The following is a 20,035-nucleotide window of genomic DNA, read 5'->3' on the forward strand; positions in this document are numbered from 1 at the left end:
GGGGCTGTTGACGAGGGATCGAAGCTAGCTAGCTAGCTAGCAAAATACCAGTACCTCTAGCTGCTGCATGCTTTGAAAGTACGTACTGGGTCATCAAAGCGACCATGAATGTTATCAATTAATTAATTGTATTAAAATTCAAATTAAAAACCATTTAAATGATTAGTTGGACTTCTTTTTGTAAAGTATTTTATTTGGGATTCCCCAAAATTAGATCATAAATAAAGATATATTGGCATGGCAAGATTACAGCACATGCAATATTGAATAATATTGAGTATTTTCCCACGTTACTGCTAGCTAGCTGCTTGATCAGCCGCTAATGCTTTGTTTCGCAAGCAAACTGTTAATAATTAATGCATGCAGGAGATGGAACAGTAGTGCATGGTCCACTAGTCCTATATATATCGATCGGGATGTCGGACCACTTGTGTATATTATAGTAAAGCTGCCAGTTTTTGGACGGATATATTAAATTCATGCATGTTTCATGCTTGGTTTGAACAAAAGTAGTAGGGGATGCATCCATGTTTTTCTTTTCAATTCATAGCTAGGATTGTCGACCTCGCCTTCTATCTCACCCATGGAGCTAGGTTGACAATTACGAATGGAGGCCTGCAGCTACCCAGGCAATTAGTAGGTGTAGAAGGTCTGCTACAAATACAAAGGCAAGTAAGTAGAAGGCGAGGTCGACAAATACAAATGCAAGTAGGTATAGCTACTTACTTGTCTTTGCGTCTGTACGACGTTATGGTAATTACGAGTGGAGATGCTATTTGTTTTGAACGTGTTTCACCATCACTATCTCACAATTACCTGCAATTAAAGAGTAGACGACTTGAGGGTTTGATGGAACACTTCTAATGCCGAAGTTAATGATTGAGAAGTAAATCTTTAATATAGATTTACATACCTTGGTTCTCCTCTTATATAGAACTTTTGAACCGTTTTCGTTATTTAAGCGATAATGGTTACCCATTATTTGAATTTAAATCTGGATATGAAGGTTCATCCCTTAATAAATTCAAATGATAACCGTTCTTATCTTCTATTGCCGTTAAGTGGTTACCTAGTCGGTATTGGCAGTGGGCTGGGCCCTCTCGGTATTGATTAGGCTTTTCGGTAATGGGGCAAGCTTCATGCTTTAAACAAAGGCCCGCCCATGTGGGGCTAACCGATCAGGATGTATTTTGGTGAAATACACAATAATATAATAAAAATTACAATAAAATTAATTTTCAAATGAAATCAGTTTGACTCAGGTACGGAAATCTCACTCTTTTTAAGGAGATTCAAGCCTTCTACGATGTACAAAGTCTTAAATTAACTGGTGCAGCAGAACTCCTATTGACTTGACTCATCTAGGAATATGGAGATATGTAATGCAAAAAAGATGAGATCCTGTGAATTGTCTCTTATTTGTAAAACTGCAGCAACATGGAAACATCAATCTATTTTTAACTGCAGCAACATACCTTCTTCTTCTTCTTCTTCTTCTTCTTCTTCTTCTTCTTCTTCTTCTTTTATTTTTTATTTTTTATTTTTTATCCCTAAACTGCAGCAGCGTACTTCAACAAACAAACATTACACAAAAAAAATCCCAATACAAAAAAAAAAAACATTAATTATATGAATAGTTTCCAAGTTCATATAACATAACATCTATAAATTTGTAAACACTTTTCCTCTTCCCATAGCCATTAAGACTTACTAACCACTCTCATTAAATACCCTTTTTAATTTCTCTATCTGTTGATCAAAGTGCAATAAATTCTATCATCATTGTTATAATAGTTTTAGTCTCTACAAATAGGCCCTTCCGACAGTTCATGTTATCATTCTGCAATATCCCTGGCTACTTGAACTAGCCTCAGTGCACCAATGCAAACAAGAAGCCCAAACCAAAGTCAAGTTCACCTAAGTAAGAAAATATTGGTCAGACTCCTAGAGGAACACTTCTCTCTGTTTAAGGTACTTACATTGGGAGCTTCAGATTCTTCCCCTTCTCCCCACAAATAACTCTTCCATTGGATCAATAAACCCCACAAAAAAAAAAAAAAAAGAATTAAGCTTTACTATAAGGATTAATTATCAGCAACCCACTTCAAGTTCTACCAACTTGAGCAAAACCAAGCACTTAGAACCAGCAATTACATTTCAAAGAAAAACCAAAATAAGCTAGAGGAGGACTTACAGGAGGTGAGGTGATAAGCAAACCCATAAAGTTTGGTAATGCGTTTCTCAGCACCCTAAAAAATAGCTGAAAATATTAGTTTTGTAAAATATTCAATTTGAAGCTTTTTCTAAACGAGGAATAAGTCTTCATAATATGCCACATACTTGTGATAACAGCAAGTAATCATCAGCCCACTCTCAAGTTAACTATCAAATTATATAATCTAAGAATGTGTAATATTCTGAGTCAAGAAAAGACATGCATGGTGAGTCTTAGATCATCCAAAATGATTTTAATGTCAAGAGTGAATTACTTCAGAAATGTTTGAGATCAGCAGTTTTGATGACCTCACCTTGTTTATGCAATTCTTGAACCCATTATTTGGCTCGAGTACTGTATGTATCCTGAAGCCAATACATCATTTTATATATATATATATATATATATATAGGTAAAGCCAATACATGATCATATAAAGCATTAGGACTCAAAAAATATTGCAAAGTTTATGTAAATGCTACCAACCAATTTTTTATTCTAAGTATTTTGGGAATGTGTTATCGACGCTTCCAAATGTCGGTAACGGAATGGTTTATCCCAATAAATTGACATTAATTCTTTTTACTGACGTCTACAAGCATCGATAATATTTTTTGATTTCCACACTTTGGGGATTGTGTTACCACAAAAATTCCATCACAAATTAGAAAATATTTAACTGCAATATATATATATATATATATATATATATATATATATACATATTACTTTTACTTTTCTTTTTAAGGCAATATCATGCATTCATGCTAATTATCCTTGAAAGTAGCTTATAAAGTCATAAAAGAAAGTAAGAGTACTTGAACCTAAGAGAAAGCTGTACGGAGCACGTACCACCAAAAAAATGTGTAGTTATGCTCCATTATAATTTTATTTATTTTTTTCATCAATATATAATTAATTAAAACACGTCCATTGTTGGCATTGCGATAACCATCAGATTATCGGATGGTAGTTACGATCTACCAATCGGGTTGACTTCTAGATTAGAATGTTCGTTTGGCTTGGAACAATATATATAAGTTCATAACGTATAGTTATTGGAGAGATTTGAATAATGAGTTGAGATGAGATGAATACGTAGGATGAAAGTTGAAAGTTAAATAAAATATTGTTAGAATATTATTATTTTTTAATATTATTATTATTTTAAAATTTAAAAAAATTGAATTGTTTATTATATTTTGTATAAGAATTTAAAAAAATTATAATGATTAATATATGAAATAAAATAAAACGTTTTCTATATCCAAACCTAGCATAAGAAAGATGTCTATGTTCTCTACTGATACGTATAAGATATATTTGAACATTGGCCATCTCCAAGCTGCTAATTGCTGGACCCTCGCCACCATCTTCATCCTCACCTTTCTGCTATATATATAAATATATATATATATATATATATATATATATATTATATATAAAATTAGAAAATTGAACCAAAATCTGAAAATGACGTAAAGAGAGATGGGGGAGAAGGAAAGACCGAAAGTCTAAGGGAAGAGTCCCTTTTCGTTTACAGTCAAGAATCTCCTCTGGTTCACATAAAACAAAGACATGTTCTATGTAAAAGCAAATTTAAATGACAATTCTTTTACCAGCTCTTTCCTGTTCTCTATTTCCTTTCCTTTTCCCCCAGCAAACAAAAAACAAAAGCAAAAGTAATACCTAGAGGGGTAATCCTCCCTCCTTTTGGGCTTCTGAAGAAAAAGTAATACATAAACCATAAATAAGTTGCTAACCATCACATGGCCGGACATGAATGAAACTATCTTTCCTGATGAGAAACTACTTGATCAGTTGTTTTCATGTTGAAAAATACTACGTATAGTCGTGGGTGTGCAAGCGCCCCACCCTACCCCCGCTCCGCACCCTTCCCCTATTTAATATAAAAAATTATATTTTTAATATTTATATAAATATATTGTATATAGATATATGCAATTTGTTAAAAACTTGAAGTATGACTATTGTATTGCGCAATAGGAGGTCATTGGGTTGAGCAGGGGGCGGGGCAGGGTGCGGTTTCAACCTCACCCCCCGGTATCAGAGCGGGGTTGGAAACCCTAACTCCACGAGGTGCGGGGCGGGGTAACACCCCTAACCAATTCAGAGTCGGAGTCAAAGTTGAAGTCCTAAATCCATCTCCAAATCCTACTCTGACTTCGACTTGGGTAGGCTCCGATCCGACTCCGAGTCCGACTTGTCAGAGCGGAGTCAGATTTGAGCTTTCAACTTTGGGCTTTTTTTTTTAATCTTCATATTTAGCCCATTTAAAAAAATTATGGGCTTTCAAATTTCAATTTTTACAAAAGATTAAAAACTAAAAGTAAATCATTCACTGCTAATTTATTTCTATACTAATATCTAACTTATGTTTATACTAGACTTATACTATAGTGTCTAATTACATGTCATCATACTATAGTATTACAGCCAAAGGTCTGTGGTCTGATTGGCATTACCCCAGACTCCAAAATGGAGGTCTGGAGTTCGAAACCCCCCTCCCCCAAATGTATCAAAAAAAAAAAATTACTATAGTATTACATATTATTATGTTATACTAGTGTCTAACTTATTTATAACTTATTTTTACACTAGACTTATTTCTAGTGTCTGATTACATGTTATTATACTTTAGTAAATTAGTATTATATGTTATTAACTTATTATACTAGACTTATTATTTATTTCTATACTAGTGTCTAATTTATTTATATACAAGACTTATATTATAGTGTCTAATTACATGTTATTATACATTAGTATTACATGTTATTATACTAATATCCAACTTATTTATAACTTAATTATAGTGTCTAATTACATATTATTATACCTTAGTAAATTAGTATATGTATTATTAACTTATTATACTAGTCTTATTTAAATACCAGTGTCTAACTTATTTCTATACTTGATTATGTATGGTAGTGATACTATGATGTTTACATATACTGAACTATAATTAGTCTATTTATATTATAGTATAAGTATATTATTTTATAATAATTAACTCATACTAATATATTATTAAATTTAACTATATAACTCTACTAGTATATATGATAAATATATAGATAAATACATATTTTTTTTATAACATATGAACAATATTGGAGTCGAATTTAGAGTTGGAGGGCAAAGTCGGATCGGATCAGAGTAGGAGTCTGTCCAGCAACACTTCCGACTGAAAAATTAAAAATAAATCCGACTCTGGCTCCGTTTTATCGGAATCGGAGCAAAGCCGGATTTGGAGCAGATCATGGCACAAGACCAAGAACTTGGATTCGAAATTCCCACCCTTCATATATATTAAAAAAAAAACTAAACTGGAGCCAAGCTAGTGTGGAATGTACTAAAAACCATCTCGTTGACTCTTAAATGTAATTTAAAAAAAGAAATTCTAACCAAACTTTGACTTTTAAATGGTTAATGTAAAACCAATAATTTCTCGTCAAACCAACCACTATAAATTATTTTAAATATCATTTCTCAACAAATTGCATAAATATTCATATATAAGAATTTACTACTTGGGTCTTGAATTTGGGCAAAACTTTATTAAAAAGAAAAATAATTTGTATAGTCTTAGAATCTATGAATTCTGCCAACTTTTAAAAAGTTAGCAATCCAGGACCAATATAAAGAAATCTATTTTTTTATAATGAGTTTCACTTTTTTCAAAAGAAGTATTGTACAATATTTTTACACCTTAAGAATATCATCACTCAATTAAAACTATCGTCGAGAGGCCTTTTTTTTTTTAACAGTACTTACTCATACTCACACAACTCGATCATGATCAATATTTGGAGTTCTTTCAAATTTCTCACTCGAATTAAATGGTATATTTAGGAGAGTAGAGATGAATATGATGATATTAAATAATCGTGTAACATCACAGAATTTGAGAATCTTGAATATACACATTAATTATATTGTTACTATAATATCTATATCTTTTCAAATCAAATCATCCAATTTAGTAAAAAATAATTGGATAGCATCTCTATTCTACACCATTCAATGTTGGTAACAGATCAGAGAAGGTACCCTTGGAGCACAATCAAAAATATATTAAATAATCATGTAACATCACATAATTTGAGAATCTTGAATATACACATTAATTGTTAGTATAATATCTATATCTTTTCAAATCAAATCAACCAATTTAGTAAAAACTAATTGGATAGCATCTCTATTCTACACCATCCAATATCGGTAACAGATCAGAGAAGGTACCCTTGGAGCACAATCAAAAAGTACTATTTGAAATTGGCCAATATATATAAGGTAGGGACAGGCATAGAGTTATGAAAAGTTTGAATTCCAGCCAACCAGACAGGTTTTTAGAGCATTAGCATTGGATTGGTCATCATATTCTTTAAATTTTAACTAATATGTAGAATTTTTACTTTTAACTAATCATTCAAAACTTGAAGTCTACATTGGACTAGTCATCACACTCTCTATAATAATAAAATATTTTTATTTTTATTTTTATTTTTATTTTTAGATTTTTTTAATTACTTGTTTATTTTATTTTCATAATCTTTAATAATCTCTAACAATCATATTCATTTTCATTTTCACAATCCAACAATCTATAATATAATAATCTCATATGTATATAGATGGTGAAATCTCATATGTAAATAAAAATCTTATATCTATAATATAGTAATCTAAAAAAATACTTTTAGACTTGCTATAATTCTTTTCACATTTGAAAAGAATAATGAATTTATTGTACCTTATATTTTGGATGAAAAAATTTAACTAATTCAATGTGGAGCAAATATGGATGATATTTGCTAAATTTGAAGATGAAAAGGCATTTGGCGAATCCAATGTCAATGCTTGGAACCACTACTGCAGCCCACTCCAATGTCGAGATCTAGGCAATTAAGGCTTCGTTTGGATCTTTAAATAAGCTCAGCTCATCTCAGTTGGGTTTTGTTTTAAACATATCCTAATATTTAAATACACAACTCTCAAATTATTAAACAACACTTAATTCAAAACCTCTTTACACGTAAAACTCATAACTTTTTTCAACTCAACAACTTTTTACAAGTGGGACCCACAACATTTTTCAACTTCCCATAAATATATTTATACTCATCTTAACATCCAAATACATCTAAACTCATTTTAGGTGGGCCCCATAAAACTCACTCAACCATCTCAACTCACTATTATTTATAAAGAACTCAACTCATCTCAACTTATTTTAAGCCTCTCTCATGCATCCTCTTGAGTCTTGAAAAAGTTGAATTGTTTATTATATTTTGTGTGAAAATTTGAGAAATTTATAATAATGAAATGAGATGAGATAAAACACTTCTTATACCCAAACCGGACTAAGCCTAGCTAGCATCCCCTACACCGATAGAGAGACCAGTTCAGAAACATGAAAACCACAATGCTAGTTGATGAAAATATTTAACCCATGTCCAAGGCCCAACCCTAGAGCCTTCTGCCAAGATTTGGTGTAATATTATAGCATTGTTTCACTCTGTTTCCTTTGCTACCATGCATGTTAATGTGATATATGATATAAATATATATATATATATATCCATATTGGATACTGTGGCAAGCATGTAAAAATGCCCAAACTTCTGCTAGTTCATGTTATGTTTTTTTTATTTGGTAGATCATGTTTCATGTTAAAATAAACAAACAGATACATGTTAAATTGATTAATCAACCAAATATTCAGAAACATAATAAGAAGAAACATGATTTCTAATCCCTAGCTAGCTAGATCTGACATACCACATGAGTATTGTTTGTTAAATATTTTAACATAAACATTAATAATTGGATCTTCGATTTTCTACAATCCACGATAATAAATAATAACAGTTAGAAAATGTATCTTTCTGAATCTCAGATTGATAAAGAATCTGACCTAACTACGAAAGAATGATCATCTTAACAATTTTGTCTCATAAGTGTCTCCCAATGGCTAGAGGCACTCAAATATTGTAGGTAAGAACACTTTTAACCCATCAGTACTATTTATAGACTTCTAGCCACCAAGAAATCTAGAACTTTGTGTTTGACTGTGATTAAAGATATAGAGTTAATCTTATCTCTTAGTAGTTTTATTTTCTCATTATAACTCATTTATTAACTGATAAGTTTTGAGTTATTCCAAACTCTATCGAGATGGGTGTGTGGGACACAGAGTTTAAATAAAACTCTTACATCCTCCCATTTAGCTCATACGCCCATAAAATAATATTAATAGTTCATGGATTTATCATAAGAAACTAACTATACTGAACAAATTTATTTCCTGAAACCTTCATAGCTCAAAATACATTTCATAAGTTCTGCAATATCAATGTCAAACCACCTACCAATGCAAGTCATGGCTGTCCTCTGTTATATGATCGACAAATTCCCTTTCATTTACCACAACACCAGTAACTTAATTTGACATGATTTTTAATTGGAACAATTAAGGCTAATACTGTAATACATTAGGTTCCAATTCATGTGTATCATAGACATTATCTTGTCATCATTCATCCACAACATTCAATGTACATATAAAGTGGAAAGACAAGAAAACATAAACAATCATAATAGATATCTTTCAATTTCCAGTAACAAAATACTCAGCATATCAATGATCTCTGTAATATGTTCACATTATGGGTATAAGCATATGACTCATCTTTTCAACATGAAACAGTAAGAGGTTTGCTTAATATTTTTTCATAAAATAACTCTTCTAGATAGCAAAATACATAATCATAATTTTTTTTTCTATCATTAGAGTAATCCTACAAAATAGAATCTGAATATCCAGTTACCTTAAGAGTATCAATTCTTCTTAAAGCAACAATATAGTCTTTAATTTCTTGCAAATAACCTTACACTATTTTCACAACTTTTGGGTCAAACATCCTTAGATTACTTTGCCAACAACCAAAAATGTCAACTGAAAAACTAACATTCAACCTTATATAGGTTTGTGCAATCAACAGATTTATTATAATAATCATATACAAAATTTCCTTAACAACCTAATCATTTCGAGGACACTAAAAAATATTGAGCATGTCACATTTTATTTTTAAAACATTATTGAACAATAATTTTTCATGTAAAATCCTTCAAAACTCTATGCAACTATACTGAGACAATCTTAACAGTCATCATCTTGATATTAAAATTCAATCCTAATTACGAATGATGTCTCATTCATGAATTTCATTTTTAAAGTTCTTTAGAGACATAACTTTAATACCATACTACAAACCATAATTCATACTTGCCAAAAGTCATATACATGCATGACCATAAATACAAATATACTCTCACTAACTTACGAGTATATACATTAATAATATTTTTCTTAATTTCCAAACAGTATTAGTATTATCAAATTTCATATACCAATTTTTTAAAAAATCTAGTACCTCTTCTAAGTAATAATTTTATTCATTACTTGTAAATTTCAGACTTTCACTCTACAATTACTTTCACATCCCTTTTGATGTAACTCTAGACCATAATGAGTTACTAATGTTATAGTGATCCTTAATGAGTTCTTTCAGGTTTAATAGAAAATTTGTCTGATCAATGCCCATTTCTGAGTGAAATCCTTAATTGCAAATCTAATTTTATATCGTTCAACATTGCCTTAAAAGTCAAGATTTTATCTCCAACACCTATTTACATTCAACTTTTTATACATTTCGACAATTAGATGAAATTACAAACTTTACATTGATTCATGGATTTCAATCACTCTTTTATGCATCGATCTTTTATAAAATCACTTATTTATATAATTTGTGAAAACATATGCGAACCTTCATTTATTTCTATGTCAAATTCAAATTTTGAAAATATACTACGTAATCAAAAATTAAAACACGAAGATCACATGAGTCTACCTATTCTGGTGTCTCCATGGCCAATTTTTCAGCGGTGTTTCTTTAATGAGGTAGATGGTCATTTGCTTGTTGTTTCATATTATCATTAAGATAATCATAAAATGAACTATAAGCATTTTCAACGTACAAGAATGCATTTCACAACAATCGCATCTCTAGTTTCTATACTCTCATTGATTTTGTCAACCATAAAGAATTTGACATTTCAATTTCTCCGGATAGAGACAATACAATCTAAATCATTTGGATCTCACTGAGTAATCAACAATGTACCTATTAACTATTATACGATCCAACTTTTTTTTATTTGGATTATAAAGTCTTACTTTAGATTAACTATCCATATATGTATATGCCTTAAATCAAGTTTCACAACTCAAAATAAGTCTTTGGGACTATTTACTGGGAACACAATTTAAGATATATACCATTGTCTTTAATAATTTTACTATATATTTTCAAGAAGTTAACAAAATAGGTCAGGGTTATGACCAGACTCATAATATTTTTTTTGGCACTCACTACTTCAATCTAATTCGATGATTTTCACCTTTTTACCTATCTACATTTCCTCCTCATGAGAAGTACCTCAATAATTTCTAATGACTTGAGACTTCTCATGTAGCAGATAGATACATCCATACCATGAAAATCATATATGAAAATGATGAAATACTTATATCTATCAAATATTATAAAGAAAATATTTACATGCGTTTATATGCATTATCTCAAGAAACTCTCTATTCCTTGTATCATCTTTTATTGATATGTTTGATTTGTTTTCATTTTATACAAATCAACACACATTTTGAGATTTGAAAATCTAAATGCGGAAAATATTTTATTTACTAATCTCTATAACTTTTTTTAGAGATATTCTCCAACATTTTATGTCACAAAATATGTTTCAAATTCTATGCCACAAATGGTAAAATTTTTCATAAATCATTTTTCATTTGATTTCAATACATGCCTCATGAGTGAATAGGAAAAGCTTTTAACAACAACACTGATATGAAGGCATGACAAATAAAAATTTTATTGGAATGGAAAATTAAACAAACATAAATGGCATTTTGAAACAATTTAAATTTGAACATTTGTGCTCGAGTTCAATCACTAAAAGAAGTATCAACATTTATAGAGTTTAATTTGAAATTTATACAGACAAAATACATATGAACATTTGTGCTCAAGTTCAATCTAAAAAGAATGTATAAACATGTATAAGATTTGATTCAAAACTTATACAGAAAAAAGTTTACCCTTCCCTTCAAATCATGTCTCATGCTTACGGCACCTAAACATTTATATGTTATTATTTCTTTCAAACTTTAATTGACACAATTCTTATATTTTCATCACCATCATTTCTCTTCTTTTCCCAAAAAGAAACAAATGATTTTTCAATCAAATTAGCAAAAAAAAAAAAAAAAAACAATTGTATCTAGCTAACAATCATGCTACGAACTTTTTCATATCTCATTACTTTAATAAAATAATAATGCCTTTGAAGTAAATCATTCTATACAAAACTAAGAAATTTCTTTGGTTTGATAAGTAGTAATTAATCCAATATTCTTAAACTTGTATTTTTCTGACCCTTATGATCACTATTTTCAATAATAATTGATGTTAAGACTTAAAATGGATAAACCAGGGTCTACAACTCTTATTGTAAATTTGACATGCTCATGTTTCTCTACACTAGAGTCAATTCTATACAGAAAATCTTGTAAGGATATTCATATACTTACTGTAAGAAAAGCATTTTAATCACATTAATGCTTTGAGTTCGACACTCACAAACAATAATCAGAATTTAAACAGTTATGGATGAACTAGTAGTGTCATCAACACCCTCATTTGAGAGTTGATCTTGATACACAAAGTGTTCTCATCAGCATTAAATTTTGTAGATGAGCTTGTTGTATCATCAGAATTCTACTTTAGGAGTAAACTCTGATATACAAAGTGTTCCCTTCAATCTTAAATTATATGGACGAACTAGCTGTATCAACAGAATTCTCCTTGGGAGTAAACATTGACATACAAATTGTTCAACTCCAACTTTACTTTGATGAATGAACTAGTAGTGTCATAAAGACCCTCCTTTAGGAGTAGATCTTGACATACAAAATTATTCACTCATCCAGTATTAAATTATATGGATAGACTAGTTGTATCATCATAATTCTCTTTTGAGAGTAAACTCAGGCATGCAAAGTGTTCTTTCCAACCTTGCTTTTGATGAATGAACTAGTAGTGTCATCAAGACCCTCATTTGGGAGTAGGTCTTGACACACAAAATGTTCACTTCAACTTTAATTTAATGGATGAACTAGTAGTGTCATCAAAATCCTCCTTTGAGAGTAGATCTTGACACACAAATTGTTCACTCCAACTTTATCTACCTTACTATGGAGTTTAATGATTTTTCACTAAAATTAAGAAAATCTTGTACATTTGGACAACCAATATTTTCTTTAATTTTGATGTAAATCATTTACCTCATATTAGATAAATAAATATAAATGGCATGATATTAAGAGCCAAAATAAACAATTCTTACATGTAGTTAATAATAATAACATGTACATAAAATTTAATACATGTATTTAACAATAATAACATACACAAAATAAAATTTAATACATGTATATACCAATAATAACATGTATAGAAAATTTAATAAAATTTAATGCATGTATTTAACAATAATAACATGCATAAAATCTAATTTAATACATGTATATACCAATAATAACATGTAAAGAAAACTTCATAAAATTTAATACATGTATTTAACAATAATTTAATACATGTATATACCAATAATAACATGTATAGAAAATTTAATAAAATTTAATACATGTATTTAACAATAATAACATGCATAAAATTTAATTTAATACATGTATATACCAATAATAACATGTATAGAAAATTTAATAAAATCTAATACATTTACTTAACAATAATAACATGCATATAAAATTTAATTTAATTTAATACATGTATATAAAAGAAGAATAAAATTTCAGATTTTTTTTTAAATAATATTAAATAATAATATTATAATATATTATATTCTGACTGGTTCGGGTCTAGACGAGTCCAGTAAACCAGGCCCGAAAACCCGGTTCATCAACGAGGCCACTAGTCAAAAATGGCCTTGGGTTGGGCCTATTGTACCGGCCCAATTCTGTGTACAGGCTCGATTCTATGTTTTGCATTTTTTTTCTTGGACTGGGTCAAGGCCCACGGGCCAGGCCCTTTGCAAGTTAGAAGGGTTTCTTCTTCTTCTTCCTTCAGAAGCTATTGCAAGCTGTTCGCCTTTCCAACGCCGCTCACTGTTGACCTTTCCACTATTTGGAGCAACCATGGACTTTGCCGGCGAGAGGGACAGCAAGATGTCTCCATCCTCCTTCCATCGCTGACTCACTTTCCCTTTTTTTTTTTAATGAACATCGTCATGCACCGCTGCGAGTGGGCTTTAGAGCCCTCTGCCACCATCTTTGAGGTGTCGTGGAGGAGATTCTGATCCTCCTCCCTGCACCGACAACCCTCAGCCCCAACGAGCTACATAATCCGGCTGGACAGCGCCCATTCGAGACTACAAACCCTCTGCGCCGCCCCTATACACGTCGAGTCACCAACACGGTGACATGGCCACCTTACGCTGCGTGTTGCCAACACACAGTAGCTCCACCATCATACATGCACTCAAATTTCTCAACTCAATTTCTCCATCAGACACAATATAACGAGAGAAAATAAGCAAAAGGCTAGAATCAAAAACACATATAACACTTCGCAATTTGTCACCTTCCTCAACTTCCTTTACCCAGTCAAACATAATACAATAAAAGAGAGAAACCCGAAACACATACAAGTTTACAACACTGTAATTTCTTCAGAACACATAATAGTCACCATCATAAATTTATTTTTCAAACCGAAAGTACATGGTGTTTTCAGTCGACCATAACATTATAAATTCAATAGAGACACGAAGGCACATATAAAATCATATAGCCATTTATTTATTATCTATTTTATCAAGATCATAAAATATCTGTAACTTGACTCTTTGATACCACATGTTAAATATTTTAACATGAACATTAATAATTGGATCTTGAATTTTCTACGATCCATGATAAAGAATCTGACCTAATTATGAGAGAATGATCGCCCTAACAATTTTGTCTCATAAGTGTCTCCCAATGGTTAGAGGCACTCTAATGTTGTAGGTAAGAACCCTTTAACCCCTCAATGCTATTTATAGACTTTTGCCCATCAAGAAATCTAAAATTTTAATTTGTGTTTGACTGTGATTGGAGATATAGAGTTAATCTTATCTCTTAGGAATTTTCTTATTCCATTATAACTCATCTATTAATTGATAAATTTTGAGTTATTCCAAATTCTATCAAGATGGGTGTGCGGGATATAGAGTTTAAATAAAACTCTTACATTGTTTAAATAAAACTCTTACATTATTTGGTATCCTGATCTAGTCCCAGATTGGTTTCAAAATAGACCACGTACGGCTCGCTCTGATGATCTGATGTTCATACCAGCACACGGTTTTGCCTCATATGAATCTTTAATTTCAAGTCCCATGCATGCCATTGAATGAAACATGAACACGCTAATTAAAAATTTGTTGGTGAAATACACAATAATATAATAAAATTAAATTTAAGACGAAGCCAGTTTGGACTGAGGCATGGAAATATCGCTCTCTTTAAAGATATTCAAGCTCTTTACAGTGTAAAAAGTCTCAAATTAACTAGTGCAATAGAACTCCTCTTGACTTGACTCCTCCAGAATACAACAGCCCAACTGATCGTCATATGACTCAAGCCTACTCTGCACAAGTGGTTGAGCCCAAAGCTCCACTCAAAAGAATACATTTCTTTTATCTAGAAATACTCTCAAAAATATATATTCACTAAACTTATTTTTCTTATCTCACTTTCTCTTAATAGTCACATACACGTACCCAATGATCAAAAGAACATATTATACCATATGGACAATAAACGTCCCAGGAGGTAAAAAGACTAACGGGCAAAAACAATAATAAAAAAGAAATAAAACACAAGCAGCCCATCAACGTCTATAATAAAGATTAAAGCAATGAAATTGCTTGAAACCCAAAACGGTACGATCAAAGACACAAACTCTCTCCAACGGAAAATCTATTAAATACCAACAAATTATGAGAGAATGAAACGTAAAAAACAACGGTAGAAACTCCTGGACCGTTAACAAAGAGCCGGTAGGAAAATAATTGATAAAACTAAAGTTCAAACGGTTTGGTTGAAAAACGGACGATAATGAGCCATTAAAGTTGAGCAACTGAAACACTAAATACAATCAATTTAAAGATATAAACGTTATTGATAAATACTATTTATTAAAAAATACCAACAAAACCAAAATTTATATTTATTTTATGCGAAACCCCAATTATGGATTTAATTCAAAGTTGATATGTAAGTAATTAATCCGGCCGAAGTATTCAAAGTTGATAGTTGAATTATTTCAAATTAAGTCACACTGATATATATATATATATATATATATATACACATGACTTGGACCATCCCTGATCAGCCACATATCAATTCAGTCATGAGGGGATTCAAGTCTCTTGACTGATATGGTAATTAGCAGCGTATGATCTAGGTAATTCGGTTGCTGATCAGTTGGCTAGAGCTGGTGCTAATTAAAAGTGATCAGTCTTAAGTTTTTTTTTCTTGTCGTCTTTCCTACCTAGATTAATAAAATTGGATTTGACAGGTTTGCCAAAATTTAGACATAGATTATAGTTTTTTTAATATTTTGTATGCACCTTATTTTTTATAAAGCACCTACGTACTGCTGCTAGCTGCTAATTATAGTTTAGATTTGTAGTACTAGTATTTTTTTACTATAGTTGTTAATGTTGTTTTTCCTCATATTTTTTGTTTAGTACAGAATATTGATAGTATATATAGTTTCAGTTTTTTGGAATTTGGTTTGGGATTTTGTAACCACAAATTTCTTTTTTTTATGTGATATTCCTCTGCCGAAAATGAAGATTATTATTAAAATTAGGAATAATGTCACTACAAGAAAACTGCTTATTTGTGATCAATTATTTCTTATGAAAATGATTACTTTCTATCAAAATGAGTCTATTTGCATTGCAAATAGTTATTATCGTCGTAAATAATCGATCACAAATGCAGTTTTGTCATCTATAAATGTGCGATATGATCTATAGATAGATGACGAAATCTGAGATGAAAAGTAGTATCATAAAGATCATAAATTAGTCGTCCACCAAGACAAATTTTCAAAACGTAAATAGATTTATAATATTGCAGAGTAGTGCTGAAGTTTGATTAAACAAGAGAAAGAGAGATGGAAAGGCTGGCTCTCACGCGGAGTTTTGTTAGTTAGACTTCTCACATGATCCACGAATCTCCAGCTTAATTAATTGCCTTTCAACGACTACGACCGATCTATGTTCATGCATCTAAAGATTTTGGCCCTCGTTTCCCCTTTAAATCCCACTTTACCCCGTTCTTCATCCTCACAACTACATGCTATATCCCTTATGATCTTATCAGAAATTGCTAGCAATTAATTATATGATCTTGATCATTTCCTGTTTGTGTGGGTTTTGGAAACTTTTAATTGACTAAAAAATATTCACAATCTATCTGTACTTCTCCAATACGTTTCAAACTGATCTAAATTAGTCTTTTAATTAAGATCATGTACTTATGAATCAAGAGATCGATCGATGCTGAGATTTAATTAGTTTAAACCAAGTGATCATAACTAATTAACCTAAATTTGCTAGTAACAACGTAATGGAAGCAATCAATCAATATAGATTGATTCGAAATGATATGATTCAAATCAAATATATATAACACCACTGGGTATATAATAAATGTATAGAATCGATTCTTTTTAATGAATTGACGTGATCACAACTTCGAATATGGAACTCAAATGGATCAAATAGAAAATGATACTCTGAATCATGCACAGAACTACAATGAAACATATAATGTGGTTAATTTAACGTATAATAAACAAGAATTATCATAAGATCAAGTTGATATTCGCAGCATTTATATATGTTAAGACATAGACGTAACTCAAGATGTTGATATTAATTGAATAGCAGGACAATGATACTATGACATATATACTCTTTAATTTCAAGGAATAATAATTTGGAAGATTGGTCAAGTTCTTGTCCCCAAATTCACTTGAGTTTCAAATGAATCAATGGGGTTGACCTTTTGGTCAGAACTATTATATATATAATGGCTGATATCACTCAAAACCAAGCAACTTGATAAGGGTGAGAGAATGACCATTCAAAATTCATATGATAATTATCAAAGACAACTGTTTGAGCAATAATATAGGCCAAGTCAGGTTCCTAGCTAAAAGATAAGAGCAAGCTATACACAACAGTTGCTAAAGATCATCACAGGCGTAGTACATTTTCCCAATGTAGTTATTTTATTGCCCACCTCTTTAATTCTCTTAATTTAGACGCAAAATACATTTTCCTTTAAAGTAAAAGGACAACTACTCTTTACTGACAAGTGGGTTGAAGAAATAAATTGGGAAGGGCTAGCTTCATGTGTGTCCAAAAGACAGAGACAGTACTCGATCGCAAAGGCAAATTTTAATAAACCCCCCTCGTGTGTTCCATTGATTGCTCGCTACTTTACTCCATGAACAACACCTCCACCAAAAGCCTTACTCTTTACGGCTAGCAAAGAGATCTTCTTTCTTCTTTCTTCTTCTTCTTCTTCTTGCATGCTAAATTTGCTGTTTTTCTGTGCTGCTGCCATGGCCATGGATCCTAACCAAGTTCCTCCTCAAGGTCTAACCCCAGAAGAATACCTCGAGCTCGAGCCCGTCATTTGCAACTACCACAAATTCGAGCCCATGCCCAACACATGCACGTCCCTAATAACACAGAGAATCGATGCTCCATCTCATGCCGTCTGGCCTTTCGTCCGGAGCTTCGATAACCCCACAAAATACAAGCATTTCATCAAGAGCTGCAACATGATGGGTGATGGCAGCGTTGGAAGCATAAGAGAGGTCACCGTCGTTTCAGGGCTCCCGGCCTCCACGAGCACCGAGAGGCTGGAGATTTTGGACGACGAGAAGCATATACTGAGCTTTAGGGTTGTCGGTGGCGAGCATAGGCTGAATAATTATCGGTCTGTCACTTCGGTGAATGAGTTTGAGAAGGAAGGGAAGGCTTACACCATTGTCTTAGAGTCTTACGTTGTAGATATACCGGAGGGAAACACCGGCGAGGATACGAAGATGTTTGTGGACACTGTCGTGAAATTAAACCTTCAGAAGCTCGCCGTCGTTGCCATGGCTTCACTGCATGGACATGAATGAAGATTGATGTGCATGCATGGTTGCTTGGGACAATAATGGCCGGTGGGAGGGTTGGATTTTTTTTTTTTTTTTTGTTGAAATTTTAATCAAGTGGTTGGTATATGCAATGGTTCTTTCAACTTTGCAAGTTGGATTTTTTTTTTAATGGTTAGACAGTTTGGATTGGTTTGTATATTTGGTTTAATTTGTTGGGTTCTGATCCAGTCATTATTGTGTAATTCTGGGGCTATTGTTTAAGATATATTTTCAGCTGCTCTTCAATAAAATGCTGAGAAATAGACAAATGACCAAACCAGAAACAGAATAGAGAGTATATCCCATTAAATTTCATATATATCTATATATATATATAATTTCAATAGTACTATAATTCATCCGTATATCAAGCATATCATCCACACTATCATTTAAATGGTAAAATTTGATTTGTAAGATTTAAATTTTAAATTTTATTTTTTAAATCAAATTATATCATATAATTAACAGTATTATATAGTGTAGAGAGATTAAAATAGCAGTATTATATATATATATATATATATATATATATATATTAGATCGATCGAGAAGCTTTAAGATCATTCTTAATGATGGTGTTATACATATATATGATCATGTGTAAAATTCTTTAAACCTCAATCATTGTTTTTAATCATGTATACTACTCAATGTGTCTGTTTCTTTGCGGCTAGTACTACTGTCATTATATTTCTAGATCTTTGACCGAACTAATTATTAATTTACATTAGTGATCATGATTTTGGGCCAAGCTTAAACTAAAAGCACTAGACATTCATTATGACACTCAAGATATCTTTTCATATGATTATGACCCTTAAACTTGCTTGTAAGTCATCATAATAATTAATTAAATATTTTAGTATAAACTAGCTAGCTAATCTTAAAAATAAGTCTAACACAGAGAACTTTTTTTCTAATGAGTTTTCGTGTACTCCAAACAAACACTATTTTTTACAACGAAAATAACTATTTACGACAAAAATATATTCATTTTAGTTGAAAATAATCATTTTATTGAAAGTAACAAATTGTAAATAAGTAATTTTCTTTCAGTGAAAAAATTAATTGATGGAATATGATCGATCAGTTCTAATTGCATGGGAAATGAATATAATATATCAATCGATAGCCTTATGTGCTTATATATATATATATATATATATATATATATATATGCATGTACATGTAATATTGTAACGTGAGAATTGGGATTATTTGAAGACTATTGAGAGACATGAGTAGGCGAGCAGCTTATAGATTACTTAGTGTGCAAGCTGTGTGTGCATGCAACATTTTATCGTGTGGCTTGAATGTCAACCCCTAATTCAACGGCAAGGACAAAGTAGCTAGCTAGATTGCTTTTTTTGTTTTGTTTTTTTCTTTTTTTTTGGTGGTGACTTGT

General features: G+C 31.2%; 1 protein-coding gene across 1 annotated transcript; it reads left to right on the forward strand.

The window, feature by feature from the left end:
* Nucleotides 1-1,481: 1,481 nt before the first annotated feature.
* LOC121243358 (abscisic acid receptor PYL2) lies at nt 1,482-18,808 on the forward strand. Its single transcript, XM_041141472.1, has 2 exons — nt 1,482-1,525; nt 17,988-18,808. Exon 2 carries the CDS (start codon nt 18,010-18,012, stop codon nt 18,610-18,612), a length of 603 nt encoding a protein of 200 aa, XP_040997406.1. The 5' UTR covers nt 1,482-1,525; nt 17,988-18,009; the 3' UTR covers nt 18,613-18,808.
* Nucleotides 18,809-20,035: the final 1,227 nt, after the last annotated feature.

The sequence above is a fragment of the Juglans microcarpa x Juglans regia genome, chromosome 8D, assembly GCF_004785595.1.
Source record: "Juglans microcarpa x Juglans regia isolate MS1-56 chromosome 8D, Jm3101_v1.0, whole genome shotgun sequence".
Classification (NCBI taxonomy): Eukaryota; Viridiplantae; Streptophyta; class Magnoliopsida; order Fagales; family Juglandaceae; genus Juglans; species Juglans microcarpa x Juglans regia.

Excerpts from the sequence above, each read along its gene's own strand:
- LOC121243358 (XM_041141472.1), top strand. The coding sequence starts at position 18,010 with ATGCTAAATTTGCTGTTTTTCTGTGCTGCTGCCATGGCCATGGATCCT.